The sequence below is a fragment of the Trichosurus vulpecula genome, chromosome 3 (assembly GCF_011100635.1).
Source record: "Trichosurus vulpecula isolate mTriVul1 chromosome 3, mTriVul1.pri, whole genome shotgun sequence".
In the NCBI taxonomy this organism is placed as follows: domain Eukaryota; kingdom Metazoa; phylum Chordata; class Mammalia; order Diprotodontia; family Phalangeridae; genus Trichosurus; species Trichosurus vulpecula.
In genome coordinates, this window is record NC_050575.1 from 42,407,433 (window position 1) to 42,432,649 (window position 25,217).

The 25,217-nt window shown below is 36.6% G+C and overlaps 1 protein-coding gene across 1 annotated transcript; it reads right to left on the reverse strand.

The window, feature by feature from the left end:
* Positions 1-266: 266 nt before the first annotated feature.
* Positions 267-22,952, reverse strand: PTGER2 (prostaglandin E receptor 2). The gene is made up of 2 exons (XM_036748366.1): positions 22,104-22,952; positions 267-458 (listed from the first exon to the last, which is right to left on the reverse strand). The coding sequence occupies exons 1-2, from the start codon at positions 22,950-22,952 to the stop codon at positions 267-269; spliced, it is 1,041 nt and encodes a 346-aa protein (XP_036604261.1).
* Positions 22,953-25,217: the final 2,265 nt, after the last annotated feature.

Below are 25,217 nucleotides of genomic sequence, written 5' to 3' on the forward strand. Positions count from 1 at the left end.
ATTTCATGCAGCTTCTGATTGGTGTATTTGTAGTCTAGTCCACTGTTCAAAATTATTTTTGTTTATTAGAGTAGCATCAATTATATCAATCCTTACCTTTTCCTCTCCTTTAATTTTTCTTTGTCTTTCTTTCCACTCTTTTCCTTTCTCCTTTCTTTTTCCTTCCCCTTTTCTTTTCTCTCCCCCACCCCCATTTCTCCAAGGAAATATTTCAAAGTTGATTTCCAGGTGCAGTGTGATAATGATTACATTATGCACAAAGGTCACTATGTTGATGGAGTATCATGTGCTTTCAATGAAATCTGACAGTATAGTATTGAACGCATCAGTCTCAGAACAGGAGGCCTAAGAATAACAAAGATCCAAGGATCAATTATTGAGTTAATGGATAAAAATCTAAGTGCTTGTAGTTCCCAATTTTTGTCCCCGAAGGAAGATTCAGTCAAGTATGCATAAATCTGTAAGAAGTAAAGCGAAAACAAAAGATGTTAATTTTGAACTAATTTTTTTCATTCATTAATATTTTAAATGGAAGAGGTTAGAACATATTTTATTATTCCCTAGGAAATGCAGCCAAAAGACCTAATGAGTAGCTGTTAGGAAATGGAAATGTCTTTTTCTCCCTCTTGTCCTTAACTTGTCAAACTATAGTATCATTATAAGTTTCCCCTCGTGTCTTTGTGGAGGGATACCCATTCATACCATCAAAAGTGATCTGGATGATATTATCAGAGACGAACCAAACCCAGATCTTTCTGCTATTCTCTGTCCTAGAATGCGGCAATGGGAGCAAAAATAAAAAGTCTTGGCCAGACAGTTGAGGAATAATAAAATATGAATACAAATTAATCTTCCCCATTCTTTCTACTTTTCTTCCCATTTTCTGAATTTCTCACCTTTTTTTTTCTTCTCCCAAAAGCCTTCCATAACTAGTGGCAATAAAAAAAAGATCAAAACTTAAAATAATATGATGAAAAAAAGAAATTTATTTCAGGTTTTTCTCAATTCATAGATTCATAGAATTTAGAAGTGATAGGGAATTTAGAGATCCTCTCATCCAATCCCCCTTTTCCAGTCTACAGACTGGCACTGTTTTTAGTCCATGAAATCCCAAACAATGAAACAATATACCTTAAAAAAAAGTTAAAGCATTTACATATGACCTATTGTAATAGCAATTTAGGTTTGAAGATCTTTCTCACACATTAATAGGCCATGTGACCTGCTTACATCACAGAAAGCCTAAGTCACATGTGGTGGAAGGAGCTTACAAAGAGGAAAAAGAAGTTGTGTCACAGGAAATGCTGAGAGAGAGCTGTTATGGGTGTTAATTGCCATCATGATAGTTAGGGCTGAGGTAAAGACAGTCGACCTGTGATATCTGTACTGTAGGTTTTGATTGTTTTGTGGGAAGACCCCAGCAGCAAGTGGAGAGGTTTTGGGATTGCAAGGCTCCATGCTGCGATATTATGTATCAAATGCTTTGCTGCTATGATGGATTGGGCAGATGGCTTATGGGATATGGTTCTCTGGTGTTTGAATAAATGGTTTACTTCTTCCTTCTATGCGAAGAGTCTCATATATTTTGCAATATAGAACCACATAGGCATTTTGACAATTATCATCTATATAGTGATTATTGCCTTACTGACACGTTATTTGGCATCACGAACAGGAACATAAGGTATAAGATCGCTATTTAGAGGTAAAAGGGCTTTAGAAGAAGAAATGGTTATCCCAGGAGGGCATGATGTAACTTATTTCTCCCTAGCAAGGGAATGGTCTAAAGGTACTGGTCTGTGTGAGGACTGGAAACAGAAGCTACAGAGGGGAGAACCTAGAGATTTGGAAAGATGTCTGAAAAAAGTTACAGCTAACCCAGGTTGAGAAATACCAACAGCAATCTCTAGACGAGGCTGGATTTTACTCACAGCAAATATTATATATTAAAGCGGGGACAGACTATTACAAGAAAGAAACCAGACTCAAACAGTTAAAGAAAAATCTAACTCAAATGAGAATATTTCTTCTATACCACAGCAAGATGGGGAATCTCAGGTGACAGAACAACAGATTATTGCTCAGGAATCTACTGATTTTGCTGTTAATTCAGCTAGAAGGCAGAAGGAGCCAAGGAGACCAAGAGTGCATCTCAGTTCAGCCCAGTCTGGTTACCATGGTGATGGGGGAGCAAATCTAGAGAGGAGGATACATCAGAAGTTGAGGCACGAGATGATATTTTGTTGCATGGTGCTTTTCACATAGAGAACGAGTCGTTGTTAGACCCTCAGCCAGGAGTGCACCCCATACAGGTGAAGGAGGCAAGAAACCCAAGATAATAATACAGTGTTCAGAGAGATGTTGGAGGATTTTACACAGCAGGAAATCACAGATATCTTGAGAAAGTTCACCCAGAAAATGGGAGAATTTTTAATATCTTGGATGGTGAGAATCAGTGATGAAGGGGCCACAGGAATGTCTGTAGATACTGTGAGTTGTATTAGATTCACAAGTATTAGTCAGAATCCTTTTGTACAGCAAGTTTTTAGGGATTATCATTTGCAAGGAGGTAACCAAACAACCAATTTGTTGACTTTTGCTGCAACTGGTTGTAAGAGAAAATATCCTGCTGATTCTATGTGGCCTTCTGCAGATAGACCCTGGTATTCAATGAGGGACTGTATGAGAAAGTTAAAGGAGGAAGTAAGGAAAATTGCTATCACGTTGGGGAATGCTGAAGTTTATTATGACACTCCCTTGGAAGTCTCTCATAGGAATTTGATAGTTAAAATGGCACTCCCCACTTATAAACACATAATTCTGACTCTGCTAAATGCAGAAGTAGGGAACCCTCTTTCAGAGGTGCTAGATAAGATTTCACAATTAAGTGACTTAGGAGATTGGGGAAATGATAAATTTCCTTGAGAGAGAAGGGTAAATAGCCAGTGGATTCAACGTCAGAATAGAGTGACAAGAAAAGAAATGTTTACTACTCTGTTGAGAGCAGGGGTAGATTTTAGAAGAATAGATGTCATTCCAACTGATGAGCTATACAAAATGTGCCAAGATAAGGGGCTTAATAGCAGATGGAATAGAGAAGAAAGAATGCCCCTACAAATCGTACAGATCTTGAACCCTTGCATCCACGTGAGTCACACCTTCAGGGAGACTAGGGAATAGTCTGAGCCCCAGCACAGATTAAAGAAACACACAGATGGGATTACAGACCCCATATTAATTTGACTCTATATTGTAAAAATGGATCAAATACTATAACTAGGGCATTGATAGACATTGGAGCAGAGGCCAGCTTGATTTATGGAAACCTGGACAAACTTAAGCATGGAACTCTTATTACCATCACAGAATTAGGAGGTGCTGAAATATCAGCCAGACAAGTGAAACTTATGATGAAAATTGGACGATTGCCTAAGACAGAATATACCGTGGTCATTGTACCCATTCCTGAATACATCATTGGAATAGATATATTGAAAAGTATGACTTTGAATTTACCTGAGGGGAGATATCAGTTTGCAGTAAGAAAGACAGGAATTAATATAGTATTAGTGGGAAAAATTAAAATGGACCCAATCACTTTACCTGACCCTTCCAAAGTAATTACTTTAAAGCAGTATCGTGTGCTGGGGAGCAAGATGAAATTGCCAATACTATAAAGGAATGTGTTAAAGCAGGAGTTAGTCCCTACAAGCACTCAATGGAATAATCCTGTATGTCCAGTACAAAAGTGAGAAGGAACATGGAAAACGACAGTGGATTACAGACAATTGAATAAAGTGACTCCTCCCTTGTATGCTGCTGTTCCAAATACTGTTACCTTAATAGAAAGGATCCAGAAATATGATGGGATTTGGTATGCAGTTATTGATTTGGCCAATGCTTTCTTTATGATCCCAAGAGACTCCAGACAATAGGATCAGTTTACTTTTATGAGGCAGGGCCGACAATATACTTTTACCCGAATGCCAAAAGAATGTTTGCATAGCCCAACTATTCTGGCTGAACATTTGGATGAATTGAAGTTACCTGATGTACAGCTATTACATGAACTTTGGATTATAACTATATTAATATAATTATTTTAACCCAATTATTTGGCTATTAAACTGACTGGAAAAAAAGAAATTATAGCACATGGTAAAGATAACAATGTAACAGTGGTTTGTTTACCCAGGAGCAAATGATTATGAAAACATGTCCTTGACTCATGTGTTCTATTGTGAATGAGGCTAGGATAGTCACTTTGTTTCCTTTCGTATTTTTGTCTGTTAAATTTATTTGTGAGATTTGTTTCCTGCAGGCTTAGTACCATCTACCTCCAGATGCCTGATCACTTAAGCCAGATGTTACCCTCTGATATGTTCAGATGTCACCTCTGGATCTGTCCATGACTGTGATGTGTCATCCCTGGACCTGACATCAACTGAGTTCCAGATGCCAGCTTGATAAAGAACAGACCTCTCGAATAGGACTCTATCTCTTGGGGCAGGGACAGCTCTATGTTCAGTTTCAGCAGGAAGGAGCTATGGAGGACGAGACTTTCTCCCCTTACTCCAAGATTCTGAGCCTCATTCATTCGAGGGGGGAATGATGACATTGTTTTATATGCTTATCTTGTGTTATCCCTGTTATATTGTTGTAAAGTTCTATTGATACCAGTTATTCCAAAACTCCCATTGCCCTGTATAATGGATAAGAAAGATCTTGGGGCTGAAAGTCATAGCAATTTAGATTTGAAGATCTTTCCCAGCCATTAATAGGCCATGTGACCTGCCTTTGTCACAAGAAGCCTAAGTCACCATGTGGTGGGAGGAGCTTACTGAGAGGAAAATGAAGTTGTGTCACAGGAAATGCTGAGAGAGAACTGTTAATGGCCATCCTGATACTTAGAGCAGAGGTGAAGATAGTTGACCTGTGATAGCTGTACTGTAAGTTTTGGTTGTTTTGTGGGAAGACCCCTAGCAGCAGGTGGAGAGGTTCTGAGATTGCGATATTATGTATCGAATGCTTTGCTACTGCGATGGATTGGGCAGATGGCTTATGGGGTATTGTTATCTGGTGTCTGAATAAATGGTTTACTTCTACCTTCTATGTGGAGAGTCTCATATATTTTGTAATACAGAACCACATAGGCATTTTGACAATTATCATCTATATTGTGATTATTGCCTTACTGATACACCTATAGATGTGAGAAAAATGAATGTAAATAACTCTTATTTTTATATAATTGAGAGTCAGGAAAGTCAGGAAGAAACATACATTTTTCTTGCTGGCTAAATTATTTTGGATGGTGAGTATTTAAAATGTTTATTCAAAATACTTAGTCAAAGTAGCAATAGAATCAATTGTCTTCTGAGATTAGAGTAGCATGAAAATCCTATGGTGCAGTATAATAAATAGATTTACACTTGGAATCAGGAAGATGGTTTGAATCCCATATCTAACACATTTCCGGTGTGACCTTTGGAAAGTCACCTAACCATTCTGGAGTTTCCTCATCTGTAAAATAAGAATGTTAGACTTGATGCCCTCTAAGTCCCCTTTCAGTTCTATGATTTGATGATCTCTAAATATGTACCAAACAGGAACAAATATGCAAATATTATATGAAGAAAATGGTATTTGGCTAGATTTCTACCTCATTGTAATAAAAAACATAGCATATTTCTCCTTCTTTCTTCTTTTTCTTCTTCTTCATCTTCTTCATCATCGTCATCATAGCTAACATTTATATAGTACTGTGCTAAGCATTTACAATTACAGACAGCTCTTGATTTATGTATGTGGGACTCTAGACAGACCTCTAAGTAAAGCCCTAATGCAAATATACCCCCATATGTGGGGAAAGGAGGGAAGGGGAGAAACAGAAAAGGGAATGTGCTTGTGGAGGGAAGGGACCAGCACATAGGTCAAGGACACATGGGGGCAGGACACAGAGAAGTGAAAACAGGAAAAGGAACACACCGTATTTGGGCCAGCCATATGGGGGCCTGGTTGGAACTGAGAAGTGGGAGAGGGGTGGCAGACACATGGGGACCAAACAAGAACATAGGTAGGAGGTAGCCCAGTGTAGGTAGACAGAAGACAGATATAGGCCTGACATGTGGGAGGGTTGGCAGAGTGGGTGCAAAGGCCTCCTCTCTCGGTTGGAGGTCTCAAGCCAAGCCCTTGATCAGGTGGCAGAGGTTGCAGTCTCTCGCCTCTCCCTTCTGCTTTCACGTGGAGGGTTTTGTTTTTTTAGTTTTTAGGGGGTTTTTTGGTAAGGAAAGTTGGGGGCAAAGTATGGAGCTGAGGGTCAAGAGTGAAGAGAGACAGAGCACAGTAATATACAGTAAAGTTATCACAGATTTTTTTTTTGAAATGTGGATTTCTTTCAAAATTCTTTAGGTAAAGTCATATTTGCATAATGCAAATTTATGTAAAACAAGAATTGTCTGTATTAACTCATTTCATCCTCACAACAACCCTGGGAGGTAGGTGCTATTATTACCCTCATTTTACAGAGGAGGAAACTGAGGTAAACAGGGTTAAGTGACTTAACCAAAGTCACACAGCTAGTAGCTGTCTGAGATCACATATGAACTCAAGTCTTCTTGACTTTCTACTCAATGCTCTATCCGCTATGCTACCTAGTTTCCCCCATTCAACAACAAAATCAAACTAGTTTGACTGAACTGAGTACACCAAATGATTAATCCCTAAATTTCATATAGATGCAGCCCAAGATTCAGTAGCCTAAATTATAGAATTATGAAGTCGTGGCTTTATTGGTATGGCTAGGTCAAGTTATCTAGGGCAAATAAGTCACACTATATAGTTCCTATTGTCTATAAACCACAGCAGAATAAAGGGAAGTGAAATAATCTTGTAACCAATTAATCAATGCTGTAATATTTTGTTTCTTTAGTACACTATTTTTAAAAACACAAATCTGTGATTTTGCTGTTATAAGGAACTTCCTGAAAGGAAAGTTCCTCTACCAAAGCAGATTAGCAACTATTCTGCAACTTTTAGTTTAGAAATGTGGCCAGAACACTGAGAGGTTAAATGGCAGAATCAGTAGATATCAGAAGCAAAACTTGAACACAGATCTTCCTGACTTAAGGCTGTAGGGACTTGATTGAGGAAAAACCATAATACACAGTAAAAAGTGAAAAGCCATTAACTTAAACTCTATGAAAGGTGGAAGTCCAGACATGTTGACCTGTTAAAAAATCAAAACTTAGATACTGAATCATAACTAAGACACTGAGTCGCAATTTAGATACTATGGCTGATGAAAGTCATAAACACAAATACTGTGACCTGTATATGACCAGGCAATAGCAGTAACATGGACACAGTGATCCATACATGATCAATAAAGAAACCTAAGTTTGGACATTTTAACTAATAACATTGGCTTAATGCCCAATTTCAGAAATGAGCTCATTATTAAGCAGAAACCAAACATATCCACCAATCAGTAGTGATGTATTCTTTGGCTTTTGCTCCCTTTGTCTGATTTCTATAATCACCATAAGGTTTTCAGGGGTTTTTGTGGGAACCTATTGAATTTTCTGGCAGCCGTCCTAGATTTTCCCATTTGTAAGTATTTATAATGATTGATTAAACTCCTATAATCAATCTGGAGCCTCTTGGCCTCTTCCTTTCATATCACCCCACCGTTATGGGGGAGGTACAGGTTCCCCAACCAGGGGAATTTGTGTTGGTAAGCAAAATGGCCTCTTAGCACTCAGTTCAACCAAGTGCCCTTGAAGAGTTTGGCTTTTGTTTCCTTTGATTAATTCAGTGTATTTCATTGAGTCTTAGTAGGTGTTATGCTCCAGGCCCAAACCCCTATTAGGTGCTAAGCCTATGTGGGTGTGAAGCTCCCAGGGTACTAAGGGGAAGTGCTAACTCAAGAGCCAATCATAGGAGCCTAAGTTCTGGTCATTCAGATGACATTTGATGACATCTGAAACGGTATAAGAAGAGAAGACAGAGCCATTTGCTCAGGGGTCTCACTCTTGGTGACGTGATGATGTGGAGACTCTGGCCAGCTGTAGCTAGAGCCCTCCAGCTTGTAAACCCGGATGCTGGGACTTTTTTAGACTCTGGTAACTATGTGTTGGGATTTAAATCAGACAAGGTTTGTCTGTCGATGTTTGTAATTTGTTTGTGTTTACTCTGAAGTTCAGGGTGCTGGCTTTTTCGCCTGAAATAAGTGAACAATGTCTGTATGCTGGATTAAAGTAAACATGTCAACCCCTTAATGTTGCTTTCCTTAGTAAAGCAGATCAAAATAACCTGGGCTTTGGCAGTGTTCTTGTTGTTGGGCTTGTGTTGGTCTTTCACCCCCACAACAGCTGCTAGCTGGATTGCTGAAACAGAATTCCAGACCTTACAGTTGGCGTAGTCTTCAGGATACCAAAGGAATGCCAGAGGAGTAGGGGATAGGCCAGGGGCAAGGCGGAAATCCCTAGATGGCCTCCATTTGGGGGAAGTGGCCCTGTACATGTGGACCACCATGTGAGTATGATGAAGCCCTGAAAATGCCAAAAGGACTTAATGCCCAATAATATAATAAATTCTGACTTATCTTGAGCATCAAATTAGGAGTGATACATTTCATTTAAAATATGACCAGAATGAATTCAACTATACTTGGATCTATGTTCCAAATTGTATTATACAGAATGTGGGGTTATAATTTTAATATTATAATATTATATTTTACACAAATACTATTTATTCCAAACACTTCATATTATGAGGTCCACTATTTTCAGCCAATCCACTGCCAAAGATTGTAAAAGTGGCAATCTGATATTAAGATTTAATCTATCCCAATTAATACACTTAAGAGCATGTTTTAATTTAGTTCAAATATGGGTTCCACAATCTCAGAAGGAACCCATAGCTTATCAATTCAGTCATAACTCTCTATGATTTCATAAAATGAAAGGGAGCCTCATATAATTTATAGTCATTTCCAATTTTAACACACCTACCAATTTAAAAAGTTATTTTAAAATTGACCAGTACTTAACTTTAGTCAGTAACACTCCCTAAATTCTAATGAGATGTTCCAATCAAACCAAATTACCTTTTGGTTGTTTCCTGATTCACACAAACCTTTTCTTTTTGTGAACCAGGAAATGGTTAAGTGTCTGTTCTATTTCAAAATATATGCCTTATTCTTTTTCTTCTCTCTCTTCACCTTGAAGATATGAGCACAATGCAAGTATGTGAGATCTTGCTGTTTTCAATCTGAAGGTGTAGTAATTCCATATCTCAAACAACTAAGTAAATTAGTACTCAGGCTTGTCATCAGCTGCTAATGTTTACAAAGTTATGTGAAAGATTAAGTCCTGGAAATAGCTGATTCTTTCAGAATGGGAATAATTAGACAAAGGTAAAATGTGAAACAAAGATATGAATCTACTAATTTGTGGTATGGAAATCAGAAACCTCTTCAGTTTGGTTTGGGGAAAAGAATTTCAATACAATCAGTTTTCTTAGAGGGATGTAACTTATGGAATATTATGTACTACATTAATGGAAGTCAATTTCATTCAAGTTTATTATTAATGTGGAAATAACACCTGTTTGTACAGTGTGTCATGTGATACAAACATGTTTTATTATATACAACTTATTGATGTGCACTGTTTAAATATCCTCCCATATCTTTTATTACAATTGGAATAATGTCATTAATTCATTTGTGTAATTATTGAATTCAGGGGTGGAAAGCTTCTACCTGCAAGAGTGTTGTTTCTTATGTTTTCATATACAGGATTGAATCCTTAATAGCATATGATCCTCCTAAAGGAATTGGAATCAGAGTGGAAAGTTTCAAGACAGCAACAAGATCAGACAATCCTTTGTGTCAAATGTAAATTATTCTAATAGGACATGTAAAAATCTAAATTTTATGAAGCTGCAAGAAAACTCTGGACTCTTGCTTTGATGTTCCCCCTTCTAGCTCTATTGTTAAGATCAGAACTCTAAGGTTTTTGCTGGTTTTCACAATATGAACTAGTTATTGGAGAAGGAAAATTTGAAAGGCTGTACTAACTTATACTTAGATCTGTTTCATAAAAGATTGTAGGAGGAACATCTGAGGAGTCTGTACAAGCAACCTGGAACCAGAAAAACAATTCTACTGAATTGCTTCTGAGGACAACACATTTTCAAGACTGGCCCAAGAAAAAATATTCCAGACATCAGACAACTACATGGGACATCCGAATTCCCAGGAGAGGAGCCCCTGATGTTGTGCCCTCAGAAAGAATTCAGAAAATAACAACAAGGAGGATCTGAGGCCTAGGGCAACATTACCCACAACTCAGGAAAAAACTTGATAATAATAATAATAAGCTGCTAAGATAAGATAAAACAAATTAAAAAATAAAAGTGATTAAGCAAAGAAAAAGAACCCAACTATAGCTATCTGTGAAGATCTGGGTTCATATTCAGAGGAAAATAGTGAAGTAAAAAAAAGCCACTCCTACCCAAAGAGTAACATGAAATGGTCACAAACCCCAAAAGAACTCTTGGAAGAACTTGAAAAAAAATTTAAAAATCAAATAACAATGATCAAGGAAAAATTAGGAAAAAATAAAAGCAATCCAAGAAACTTACGAAAAGAAAATTAACCACACGGAAAAAGAGATACACAATCTTAAGGAAGAAAATAACTCCTTGAAAACTAGAATTAGGCAACAGAAATTGAATGATGTTATAAGACACCAAGAAGCAATAAAACTAGAAGAGAAGCTGAAACATCTCATTAGAAAAAAACTGATCTGGAGAATAGATCAAGGAGAGAGACAATATAAGAACTGTCAGACTACCTGAAAATTGTGATTAAAAAGAAAATCTGGATACAATATTACAAGAAATTATTAGGGAAAATTGTCCTGAAGTTATAGAACAAGAAGGTAAAGTAGAACTATAAAAACATCTACCATTCACCACCTGAAAAGAGATCCCAGAAAGAAAACTTACAGGAATGTCATTGCTAAGTTTCAAAATTCCCAGATTAAGGAGAAAATATTCAAGCAATAAGAAAAAACATTTAATACTGCAGAAAGAGAGTCAAGATTTCACAAAACCTAGCAGCTTTTACACTAAAAGAACATAGGTCTTGGAATATTATATTTCAAAGAACAAAGGAACTGGGATTGCATCCAAAAGTAACTTACCCAGCAAGTTGAGTGTAATACTGAATGAAAAAAAGGCTACTTGATGAACTGAAACACTTTCGGATATTTATGACAAAAAGACCAGAACTCAATGGAAAATTCAATATAAAACATCTGGACAAAATATAAGGAAAACATTAAAGACTAATTATAAAGCACTGATTAAGGTCAAATTGTTTACTTCTTATATACAAAAATGTTATCAGTATTCTTAAAATATCATCATTACTAAGGTAGTTTGAAAGAAAGTTTGGGACTGTTGTGAATGATGGAAATAATTCTAAAAAAACCAGATTGGGTAGGAAAATGTAAAAAGGAGCAATTGGCTCATAAAATGGGGCATGAAAGGAAGAACTAATACAGAGGAAGCAGGTGGGGGTGGTGGGCTGCTAATGCTGGAAACTTACTCTCATCTGGGTTGAACAGGAAACAAAATCTGGGAAGTACATCTAGAGGGGTTTAGAAATGTCAGCTTCTAGAGAGGAGAGAAAACCAAGATTCAGGATAAGGGAGCGACTTTTAGAAGATTATATAGATTAAGATTAGGAGGGTGAGGGAGAAAATAAAGGACAGACTTTTATAGGAGTAGGTAAAATAAGGAGTAAGAGGGTAGGAGGAGAAGATAAGGTAACCAGGATAAGGTAGAAAGAAAGGCTGACAAGAACAATAGCGAGTAAAAATAAGATGGAGGGAAATTCACTAATAACAATTGAATGTGAATGGCGTGAACTCACCTATAAAATGGAAACAGATAGCAGAATGGACTAAAAATCAGAATCCAACAAAATGTCGTTTACAAGAAACACACTTAAGAATGAGACATACATGGAAAGTTATAAAGAAGGTTGGGGTAGAATTTATTATGCGTCAGCTGATGCAAAAAAGGCAGGGGTAACAATTAAGATCTCAGATAGAGTTATGGCTAAAGTATAATTAAAAGATAAACAGGGTAACTACATTTTGATAAAAGGTACCATAGACAATGAAGCAATATCAATACTGAACCTATATGCACCAAATGATATAGCATCTAAAATTTAAAAATAAAAGTTAAACGAAGTACAGGTGGAGATAGATAGTATTACTATAATGGTAGGGGACTTTAGACTTCCCCTCTAAGAACTAGGTAAATCTAACCAAAAAATAAATAAGAAAGAAGTTAAGGGATTAACTTGGTATGATAGATATTTAGAGAGAATTTAATGGAAATAGAAAGGAATACATCATTTTCTCAGTGGTTCACAGTACCTTCACAAAGATTGACCATATATTAGTACACAAAAATTTTATAGTTAAAATTAGAAAAACAGAAATATTAAAAGTATCCTTTTCAGATCATAATGCAATAAAAATTATATTCAACAAGGGACCAAGGAAAAATAGATTAAGAACTAATTGGGGATTAAGCAATTTAATCTTAAAGAAAGAGTGGTTAAAGAAAAACCATAGAAATCATCTATCATTTCATTAAAGAAAATGACAAAAATGAGACAAGATATCAAAACCTATAGGATATAGCAAAAGCAGTGATCAGAGGAAAATTTATATCTCTAAATGCTTACATCAATAAAATAGAGAAAGAACAGAATATTGAATTTGGTATGCAATTAAAAAAACTAGAAAAAGAACAAATTAAAAAACCCCCAATTAAACATTGAATTGGAAATCCTAAAAACGGAAGGTGAGATTAATAAAACTGAGTTAAAAAATTAATAAATAAAACTAGGACATGGTTTGAAAAAATAAATAATATCTATTGATGAAGAATTGGTTAATTTGATTTTTAAAAGGAGAGAAGAAAACCAAATCAGTGGTGTGAAGAGGGTGAATTTACAAGTGAATTCTATTGAACATTTAAAGATCAACTAATTCCAAAATTAAATAAATTATTTGGAATATTAAGTAGAGATGGGATTCTATCAAACACCTTTTATAAAACAAATGTGATAGTGATATCTAAGCCAAGAAGAGTAAAATAATTATATGCCAGTTTCATTAATGAATATGGATGCAAAAATCTTAAAATGCTAACCAAAAGATTACAACAATATATTACAAAGATTATACATTAAGATGAAGTGGGATATATACCAGGAATGTAAGGATGGTTGAGTGTGAGGAAAACTATTAACATAATTGATTACATCAACAATAAAAGTTTAAAAAATATGACTATATTGATGCAGGAAAAAACTTTTGAAGAATTTCAACACTAATTTCTATTTTAAAAAAACTTCAAGGTATTAGTATGAATGGATTTTTTCCTTAAATTGATAAAAAAAATGCATTTGTCAAAACCATCAGCAAGCATTATTCATAATGTGGATAGACTGGAGGCCTTCCCAGTAAGATTGAGTGTGAAATGATGCCCACTGTCACCAATATTATTCAATATTGAATTGGAAATACTAACAAAAGATATGAGAAGGAAAAGAAATAAAAGGAATCAGAATAGGGAATGAGGTGATAAATCTATCTTTTTGCAGATCACATGATGATATTCTTGGAAAATCCCAAAGATTCAACTAAAAAGTTAGCTGAAACAATAATTTTAGCAAAGTAGCTGGATATAAAATAAATCCACATAAATCATCAGCTTCCCTATATATCACAAATAAAACTCTGCAAGAAGATATATTAAAAGATATTCCATTTAAAATAACTCTAGACAGTATAGAATACACCAAAACAAACCCAGGAATTACATAAACAAAATCATAAAAAAACTTTTTATACAAATAAAATCAGATTTAAATAATTGTAGAGATGTTAACTGTTGCTAGGTAGAAAGGGTCAATGTAATAAAAATTGTAATTCTACCCAAATTTATGTATTCAATGCTATCCCAATTAAATTACCAAAAAGTTGTTTTACTGAATTAGAAAAAAATAACAAAACTATTGACAAAAAGTGAAGAATATGAAATAAAATAATAAAAAATGTAAGAGAAGAAGATTTATTAGTACCGTATCTTAGACTATATTTTAAGGCAGGAATTATCAAAACCATCTGGTAATGGCTAATAAATAGAAATACACAACAATGGAAAAGAGTAGACATACAATTTACAGCAGCAAATATACACAATAAACCTATATTTTACAAGTGTAAAGACTTAAGATTTTGGGACAAGTATTTATTACTCAGTAAAAATTGTTGGGAAAACTGGAAAGCAGTATGGCAGAAAATGGGCATAGACTAATATCTTATACCATTTTCCAAAATAAAGTTAAAATAGATATGTGAAATGATGTAGTGTTTAGAAGAAAATTAGAAGAACCTGGAACATATTACTTGCTAGTTAGTTGAACAATTTTTGAATAAACAAGAGATAGAAAACAAAATTGGTATAAAATGGATTATTATTTTAATTACATTAAATTAAAATGGTTTTTTACAAGTAAAACATATAGCCAAGATCAGAAGGAAAGATCAGAAAATGGGAGGGGGATTTTTATAGACAGTTTCTCATATAGAGGTCTCATATCTTAAATATATAAAGCATTTTGTCAAACCTATAAGAATAGGTGTCATTTCCTATGTATAAACGGTCAAAGGAGATAAACAGGCAGCTTTCCAATGAAGAAATCAAAACAATTTACAGTCATACAAAAAAATGCTTTACATCGTTATTGATTAGAGAAATGCAAATTAGAACAACCTTAAGATATCATTTCACACCTAACAGATTGGTTAAAATGATTGAAGGGGAAAGCAAAAAATGTTGGAAGGGATGTGGAAAAATTGGGGTACTGATTCATTGTTGGTGGAATTGATGGAATGATCCAACCATTTTGGGGAGCAATTTGGAATTATACCTAAGGAGTTGTTAAACTACCTATACCCAGCAATACCACTTTCAAGTCTATTTTCAAAGATGATTAGGGAAAAAAGAAAAGAAAAGTGTTCATTGTAGCTCTCTTTGTGGTGACAAAGAACTGGAAATTGCAGGGATGCTCATCAATTGGAGAATGGCTGAATAAGTTGTGGTATGTGATTGTAATATAATATTACTAATATAACAAATTATGAGCTCAATGATCTTAGAAAAATATGAAAAGACTTGTGTAAAATAATGAAGAGCAAAATAATCGGAATCAGGAGAATATTGTATACAGTGACAGCAATATTGTTTTAAAAATGACTTTGAAAGAATAAGTTATTTTAACTACTATAAATACCCAAATTAACTATTAAGGACATATGATAAAAACACTATCTGCATTTAGAGAAAGAACTGATAAATAGAAGTATGTATAAAATAATTTTACATACCTATATACATATAGATATATACCTATTTGTGTCTAATGGTTGTCATCTCTGGGGGCAGGGGGTAAGGAAAAAAAGAAATTTAAGTCACAACTTTGTTGTATGTTTAAAAGGAATAGCAAGTGGTACATACTAGATTTGCAGTTTCATGTGCAATCATCTTTTCCTTTGTACTATGTTACCAAAGTACTTGCTTTATTCCATAAATTAAAAATAATAGTTTTTTTAAAACGCTGTCCTTTTTCCCCAAGGTAGAGAATTTGTTTAGTCAGGCAGCCTTAAGAAGTTTTTGTTCAGTAGTTTTTGTTTTTCAATCACGTCCAACTTTTTGTGATCCCATTTGGGGTTTTCTTGACAGATACTGGAGTGGTTTCCCATTTCCTTCTCCATCTTCTTTTATAGATGAGGCTAGATTTGAACTGAGGAAGATGAGTCTTTCTGACTTCAGGCCCATCTCTCTATCCACTGCACAACCTAGCTGCACCTAAGAAGCTTTTAGAAAGGCATCTTTACAAAGCTAGTGTAGCAATGATAATTGGTAGAAACTATCCCTCCAGAAGGAGAGTTCAGAGGGACAGTATGGGTCAAGCTGAGGCAAAGGGGTAAGTTCTATCTCCTGATTGTTGAAAGTCCTTTTCTCCCATCCATAGAATGTTTGGTCACTTCCCCTAAGTGAAGCAGATTGACATTTATCTACCCTTAACTTCCTATTCAGATCTGAGGACACCTTGGGGAAGATGGAAAAGTCAAAAATCCTCTGGCCAAAGGAAGAGGGGAAGGACATCTGTTCAGGATTAAAGCTAAGTTCTCTCCATCCTTTTACTAGATAGTATAAGCTTGGAATATTGAGGTGGTGTAGGAAATGATGAGTTGGCGGACTTAGAAAAATATGGAAAGACTTGGACTTATGAAGGAAGAGATTATCAAACCTCAGAGAAACAGAACAAATAACTATAATAAGTCTTACATAGATGCATATAAATGTATATGTCTATATATGAGTATGATTATAGATATCTAAGTATATGTATGTGTATGTAAGTGTATGTATGTATGTATTTATATCTTTGAGTCTTAACCAAACAGAGGCACTTACAAAAGAAAAAAAATGAAAACTTTTAAAATGTGAAGCTGAAAAGCTTCTGTACAAACAAAATTAATGCACTTAGGATAAAAAGTAAAGTGGGAAAATGGGAAAAGAATCTTTGTATCAAATTTCTCTCATCAGGGTTTGGTATTTAAAATATATAAGCAATTAACAGAAGTATATGTAATTACACATGTATGTGTACATGTATATGAAATGACCAATAAACATTCCCCAATAAATAAGTGGTCAGAGGTTACTAATAAACAGTTTTCAAAAGAATTTCAAAATATTAACAACCACATGAAAGAATGTTCCAAGTTACTAATAATAAGAGAAAGGCACATCAATAGAAATCTGAGATTTCACCTTATACCTTGCAAATTGGCAAAGATGAAAAAAACAGCAATAGAAAATGTTGGAGGAATTGTGGGAAGATAGGAATATTGGAGGATTGTTGGTGCAGATATGAATTAGTACAACCATTTTGGAAAGCAATTAGAAATTATGCAAATAAAGTGACTAAAATAATTAGGCAGCTGGGTGACACAGTGGAGAGCGCACTAGTAGTCAAGAAGACCTGAGTTTGAATCCAGCCTCAGAAACGTCCTAGCTGTGTGACCTCTGTTTGCCATTGGAGAAGGAAATGGCAAACCATTCCAGTATCTTTGCCGAGAAAACACCATGGCCCACAGGGTCATGAAGAGTCAAACAGGACTGAAATAACTTAACAACAAGAAAAATGACTATACACTTTGACCTAGAGATTCCATAACAACTGCCCCAGTTTCCTACTACACATAGCTCCAGAGAGATTCTCTTTATTTACTGCCCTGCCACTCGGACCAGAAACCAAATCCTAGAGGATTTAACTGCTTTATGTCTGTAAATTTTGTTTCTTTTTTGCTGTGTAGCATTAACTCTGCTCCCATTTCTGAATTATTTAGGTCCATAAATGGATCGGTATATAAGAATATGGGAACTGCTATCTTAGGTCACACATACCCTGCCCTATTCCTTCCAGTTCAATGTAGGTAGTCTCAAACATAACAAGAGGTTCATTTATTCAATCAATAAATATTAAGTTAAGTAAAAAAAATATTAAGTGCCTACTAATCCTATGTTCTGGGGATACAAAGACATTCAAGGAGCTTACACTGTACTGAGAACGAAAATTCTCAAGAAAACAACCAAATTATTGTGCAGTGGAAAAATAGTTGAAACCAAATATCTGCTACAATATCGGGCAATGGAAAAATGGTTGAACATAATAAATGTCTGGCACATGTTTCTGGAGGCCCAGCTGCATCTAGCAATCAGCTTCTTCCACATCCAGAGAGACAGGAAATAAACTGTAAATTATCAATATCTAATCATCCAAGTGGACAGAAGGCAGAGGCAGTCAGTCAATTTTTATAATTTAGTGTCAACTCTGTGCCAGGCAGTGGGAATACAAAGAAAGGCAAAAGACGGTCTCTTCTGTAAAGGTCACATGAAAAGGAGACAACATGAAAAAAAAACTATGTACACACTAGATATGATGTACAGCACACAATGAAGACAATTAGCAGAGAAAGACACTAGCATTAAGGTGGGATTAAGAGTCTTCTCATAGGACATGAAGGAATCTAAGAGGCATAGGTAAAGAGGAAAAGAATTCCAGGGACAAACAAAATTCTTATCTCCTCACCTCATACTCTTCTTCCTCTCTCTCTCTCTCTCTCTCTCTCTCTCTCTCTCTCTCTCTCTCTCTCTCTCCACACACACACACACACACACACACACACACACACACACGCACACATCCCTAGCTTAAAAGAGTCAGGAGAAGGGGTGTCTTATTCATTAAAGAGTACACAATAAGATATACAAAGACTAGAAAGATAGGAGAGACCATACTTGTGAAAGGCTTTGAATGTCAAAACTGCAGAGAGGTCAAAAAGAATGAGGACTGAGAAAAGGTCATAAGATTTGGTGATTTAAAGATCATTGATAACTTTGAAGAGAGCAGGTTTGGTTGAATGAGGTTGGAAACCAGACTGTGGAGAGCTAAGAAGAGAGTGAGAGCAAAGGAAATGGAGGTCCTCATTGTAGATGGCCTTGTCAAGGAGTTTAACCATGAAAGTGAGGAAAGTGAGGGATGACAGCTATGGGGAGATGATGCATAAAGTATGGGGTTTTTGAGAATGCAGGAGAGATGGACATATTTGTATGGAACAGGGAAGCAGCCAGACAACAGGAAAGATTTAAGATAAGAGGATGGGAATGACAGAGGGAGCAATGTGCTGGAGAAGACAGTATAAAATGAGATGCTTTATGCTTGTAGAGAGTTTGTCCCTGGAAAGAAGGGCCATGTCTTCTTATGAAAGTGGAGTAAAGTGACAGAAGGCATCTGAATGATGTGAGTTGAGGAGGTGTGGAGAAAAGGGAATTTTTGGCAAATTGCAGGGCAAGAGCAACAATATAACAAGGGATTAAGGGACACCAGAGAGGAGGGAAGTGCAGAGTTGAACTGGTTCACCAAAAGGTCAAGATGGTGAAAGGAAGAGAGTGTAGCTAGTGCAAGGCTGCCAGACAGGCAAAGAACTATTTGGGATTAGAATGTGGAATTGGAGGATGAAGACCTAGGTTTGAGTTTACAAGGTTGAGGGAGAGGTGGAATGAAAACAGATTGTGATCAAATAAGAAAGTGTTAGAATTTATAAACATAGAAGCAGTGCATTTAGAGGTGACAACAAAGGTATGATCTTCTTTGTATGTAGCTGAGGTGAAGTGGAGGAATAGGTTATATAAAATAAGTAAATTGAGGAAATGTAAGGTTAAGGAGTTTTGAAAGATTGTTGAAGTCCCCTTATACGAGCACAGGAGTTGAGGAGGAAAGACTGTGAGTCAGACTGTGAGCCAAACATTTAACTTATTGACAAAAGAAGGGGAAGTGTCCTGGAGGTTGGTAGTCAACAGCCACCAGAATTATGATTGGTCAGTAGATATAGCTTGAGTAAACCTCAAAGGAGGAGAGATTACTGAATGATCATTTTAGAGGGAGATAGTGATAAAGATTCTAGGACCTGATAAAAATTTATCATAGCTAAGTTTCAACTTTCCCAGGTTAAGGAGAAAATACTGCAAGCAACAAGAAAAAACAATTTAAATACTGCAGAAAAACAATCAGGATTTCACAAGACCTAGCAGCTTCTACACTTAAACGTTATCTTGGAACATTATATTTCAAAGAGCAAAGGAGCTGGGGTTGCATCCAACAAAACCTTATCCAGCAAAGTGGAGTATAATCTTGAATGAAAGAAAAAATGGATAGTTGAACTGAAAGACTTTCAGGTATTTGTAACAAAAAGACTCAATGGAAAATTTGATATAAAAAAGCCAGAAGAAATATAAGAAAAATATCAGACTAATTATAAGGCACTGATAAAGGTTAAATTGTTTACTTATGTAAAAATGTTATCAGTATTCTTAAAACAGTTATCATTACTAAGGTAGTTTGAAGAAAAGGTTGTGTCTGAATTGTATATGAAGGGCGATTCTAAAAAACAAAACTGGGGAGGAAAAGGTAAAAAGAAGCAAATGTCTTATAAAAATGAGATATGAAAGAAAGAACTAATACATAGAAAATATTGCATTGAAGAGTATTTCATTGAAAAGTAAATAAAATGTACCTCTGAAGAGGTATAGAAGTGTTCTGAATGTGTAGAGAGGTAAGAAAACTAGGGAATCAGGTGGGGGAGGGACTTTTAAAAGGATGTATAGAATAAGATTAGGAGGGTAAGGGGAGGGAAGGTAAGGGAGAGACTTTTAGAGGCCTGGGTAAAATTAGGAATAAGAGGGTAAGGGGAAAAGATAAGGTTAGGGATAGGGTAAAAACAGAGGCTGAGAAGGAAAATTGCGAGTAAACATAAGATGGAGGGAAATTCTGAAACAGTAATTAGAACTTTGTCAAATCTATAAGAATATGAATCATTCACCAATTGATAAATAGTCAAAGGATATGAACAGGCAGTTTTCCAATGAAGAAATCAAAATATTTTGTAGTCATATGAAAAAATGTTCTAAATCATTATTAATCAGAGAAAGGCTAATTAAAACAGCTTGAGATACCATTTTATACTTACCAAGTTAGCTAAAATAATAGAAGGGAAAAGTGACAAATGTTGGAGGCTATGTGAAAAAATTGGGACACGTTGTTGGTGGAATTGTAAAATGATCTAATCATTTTTGGAGAGCAATCTGGAATTACGTCCAAGGAGTTATTAAACTATCTATACCCTTTGTCCCAGCAATACCACTGCTAGGTCTATTTCCAAAGAAGATTAGGGAAAAAGGAAAATAACCTGTATGTTCTAAAATGATCATAGCAGCTTTCTTGTGGTGTCAAAGAACTAGAAACTACAAGGATGCCCATAATTGGGGTAAGCTGTGGTATATGATTGGATAGAATACTACTGTGCTATAAGAAATGATGAGCTCAATGAGTTAAGAAAAACATGGAAAGACTTGCACAAAATAATGAACAGCAGAATGAAAAGAACCAAGAGAACATTGTATACAGTAACAGCAATATTCTTTTAAGAACAATTTTGAGCAAATAAGTTATTTTGTCTATTATAAATACCTAAATTAACTATGAAGAAAGATGCTATCTGTCACCAGAGAAAGAATTGACAAATAGAAATATGTATGGAATAATTTTACACACACATACATATACATATAGATGTGTATATGTATATCCACCTATTTGTTTTTAATGGCAGCCATCTCTAGGGCAGGGGGGAGGAGGGAAGGAAAAAAAACAATTTATATGAAAATTTTATTGGATATTTGAAAGGAATAGCAAGTTGTGCATAGTAGATTTGCAGTTTCTTGTACAATCATCTTTCTTATTGTACTGTTATGTAAATTCTTGTTTTATTCCATAACAAAAACAAAATTTAAGAAAATAATAATAGTATAAATCAGTCACCTGCATTTTTATGTCTTCAAAATTTGGATCTTTCCAATATGGAAAGGAAGAAAATAGTTTGAGTAAATTTGTACTTTCTCATTTGAGTAATTAAGTTGGTTGATAGATCATTAACTCTAAAAGGATTTATCATTGAAAGGGACCTTAGGGGCTATATAGACAAACTAATGGCAAAACTTACATCTAGGACCTGGCTTACCTGAATGGCCAAAATCATCCAGCTAATTTATATTCGAGCTGAGATCTGAGACTATTATGAATCTGTAATCAAATTACTCTCAATGGTAGTTAGCAGTCTCCTAGAGAATCTACAATATTACCTCCTTTCTCATTGAACACAACTAAAGCCTTACTGTCTTGGCGTGGCTAGAGGAAGAGGAGCAGAAAGGGAGGACTCTGAAAGTGAGAGGTAACGGAGAGAAATAAGATACAGGAGTTACAGGAAAATTAAGGAATCTTTTTTGCAAGCTTAAAAAAAACTTTAGGTGCATGGGGGAAGTGTTATAAGGTTGTGGAAAGGTGGAGAGCAGTATATAAGGGGGTGACGTACCGTAAAGGGTAACGAGCAGATCACAAACGTGATGGTCATAATAGCCAGAAGGATGAGGTGGTCTATCTCTTCTGACATGGCCATTCTTTCCCTTTGCTTGAGGCTCCCAGGATTACCCTTGCCTCTGTCCGGGGAGGGCACCCTACCGCCGCTCTTTCTTCGTTGGTGCATGCGGGCTAGGTTAAGGATGACACTGACGTTACAGAGTAACACTGCAACAATGAGAAGCAGTAACAGCGTGGCATATATCTGCAAATACAAGGACTTCTCCCGCTTGATGAAACACCAAGTTCCAGGACAGTACTGCACATACTGCCTGTTGTCCAGCAATGGGAAGGAGCAAAAGAGCAGAGAAAATACATAGATGCCTGGCAGGACCACCAGACCAAGACGCCAGGTGATGCAACGCTCGTAGAAGTAGGGATGGCCGATGGAGAGGCAGCGCTCTAGAGCCATAGCAAAGAGCATCAGCATCGTGGCCAGGCTGAAGAAGGTCATGGCGAAGGCAAAGTAGGTGCACATCCGGCCACCGGACGCCAGTGCTACCAGTGTCTGATTCCGTGAGTATGATGCCAGCACCACTGGACTGATGAGGCAGGTCCCGAGGAGATCCGTGAACACCAACTCGATCACTAGCAAGTGGAACAGGGAAATGGGGGTCCTACAGAAGCAGCTGGGGGAGCGCTGGCCAAGCCGAGAGCCACCCCACCAGCGGTGTATCAGTAGTGCCAGTGCTAGAAGGTTGCCCAACACTCCAGCAGAGAACATTACAGCGCTTGTGGCTGGACTTTCACCAGGCGGCAGCCATAGTCGCATCTTGCAGTCCCAGGAGTCAGAGATATTGTTCATAATTGGAAATTATCAGTTTCACTTCAGAGGGGGAAGGGGTGGGAGGAATAGGAGGAGGAGGAAGGTGAGGATGAGAAAGAAAGAGTCAAAGAGGGCAGAGAGAGGAGGAGTAAGGAGAGCAAAGACCATAGAAGGAACTAGGACAAGGGACACCTTCGTGTCCTCCAGGCGCCCCAGGGCGCTCAGTTTCCTGGTTTAGAAAGTAAATTGTTTGCGCTCCCCAGACTCCCCGGAACTGCAAACTGACTCAGTAACTCAAGAGTCTGTTGCAGCATTGCAGTCTCAGCATCCGGAGGAATGTGAGTACATCTTAACTATTCCGCTTCCCTGAGCTAAGAGGCTAGCGACCGCCACCAGAAGTGGGCGGGCTGGGAGGGGGAAATGCTGGGAGCCAAACTGAAGTGAGTGGGAGAGACTATAGTTTTGGCCCTGAGGATCTGTGGTAGTCCACTCCTTTCCTGGGAGTAGCTCCAAGCCTCTTCTGGACTTTCTAGTGAAATTTCAAGAAAGAAAGAAAGAAAGAAAGAAAGAAAGAAAGAAAGAAAGAGAGAGAGAGAGAGAGAGAGAGAGAGAGAGAGAGAGAGAGAGAGAGAGAGAGAGAGAAAGAAAGAAAGAAAGAAAGAAAGAAAGAAAGGGAGGGAAGGAGGGAGGGAGGAAGGAAGGAAGGAAGGAAGAAGAGGGAGCGAGAGAGAGGGGGAGGGAGCGAGAGAGAGGGGGAGGGAGCGAGAGAGGGGGGGGGGAGAGAGAGAGAGAGAGAGAGAGAGAGAGAGAGAGAGAGAGAGAGAGAGAGAGGAATTAAAGTTATCACTGCCATAGGAAAATGCTTGGCTCAAGCCATTTACTTACTTCCTAGCTTGCTAAGAAGATACATGTCTCCTAAGACTGAAGAACAGAAGGAGGAGAGCTCCCTGGGGGATTATATAAACTACATTATAATCTCCTTGAAAAGCTCTATAGCCACCCCCCACCAGACATGTCCACCTACAGACTTTGACATAGAAGAGGTAGAAAGATGACCAGACAGGAGAAGGGAAAGAAGTCTAGAAACAATCTAGATTCTAAAGAAAACTTTTTTTTAAATGACTTCATTAGAATCTCCTGCCTAGGGTCAGCTTCAGATGCAGGTTATTTATAGGAGATAGTTGAAATAATCATTTAGGAAGAGCCAGTCCTGACTGATTTCCAAGGAAGAGAAAAGCATGAAAGAAAAGTCAGGAAAGGAGCATTTGATTAGACAAACTTTCTCCATATAACCAAGCTAATTCAGAAGTGCTTGTTGAGACTTCAAATTTGCTTCTAGAACTAGAGTTTCACTTTTTCCATGTCAAGATATCACCCTGTAAACTATACTGAAGTAACTTGGTTGCTTGAAGGCTGCTTAAAAAGCAGCCTTTTAAAATGAAAAGAACAAAAGAGAATTGCTGGGAATGGCTAGAAAATTGACCAATTAGTTCATAACAATTCCTAGGGAATTTTGCATGTGTCTGTGGTGGAGAGATTACTGAACTTGACTGGGTGCTCCCTTCATGTATACATCTGTGCCAGGAGTCAGTGCAAGAGCTTTTAAGAGAAAGATTTTGGAAATTGCAGGCATTTAGGGCAAGCTAGCTCTTCAACGTGCCCCTGATTTCCTGCATGATTCCCTAGAGACTTGAGAGAAATTTTCCCCTTGGGTGAAACTGGGGCATATTTTTCAGTTCAGACTGAACTCTTATCTCACTCTTAGACAAAGAAATCATTCACCCTAGCATATTCTAATCTGTAAAACATCTTTATTTTCTGTTTGCTGTTTTGCTTAAATAAATAGGTATATTCCTTATTTGCTATTTTGATGGTCTTTTGAATAATTACTCTTTGGTGAGAAAATCACTTAGCTATTGAGTGTAAGTTAAGTGTTACCCATTTTCTTAGGAATGTCTAGGCAAGAAGTTTTCCTTCTGAAACACTGAATGCTGTACCCTTAGATCAGAGACATTTGAGGGAGCAGTTGAGTAACCTTGCCCAATACCCATCTATTCAAAAGAAAGATTTGCAGCCTTTGTGCTCAAAGCAGCCCTTGGAGAAGTATGGGTCAGATTCCAGAGATATTTATCCATGCCATCCACAAGCTGAGGTTATAATTCAGATAACTCACATGGACATATCAACATATTTTACGTGAGCACATATTAAAGATGTTAATCAATAAACTTCAAATTTTCTAAAATTAAGATTTTTTTTATTTCTAGTTTACAACACTCAGTTCTGCATGATTTTGAGTTCCAG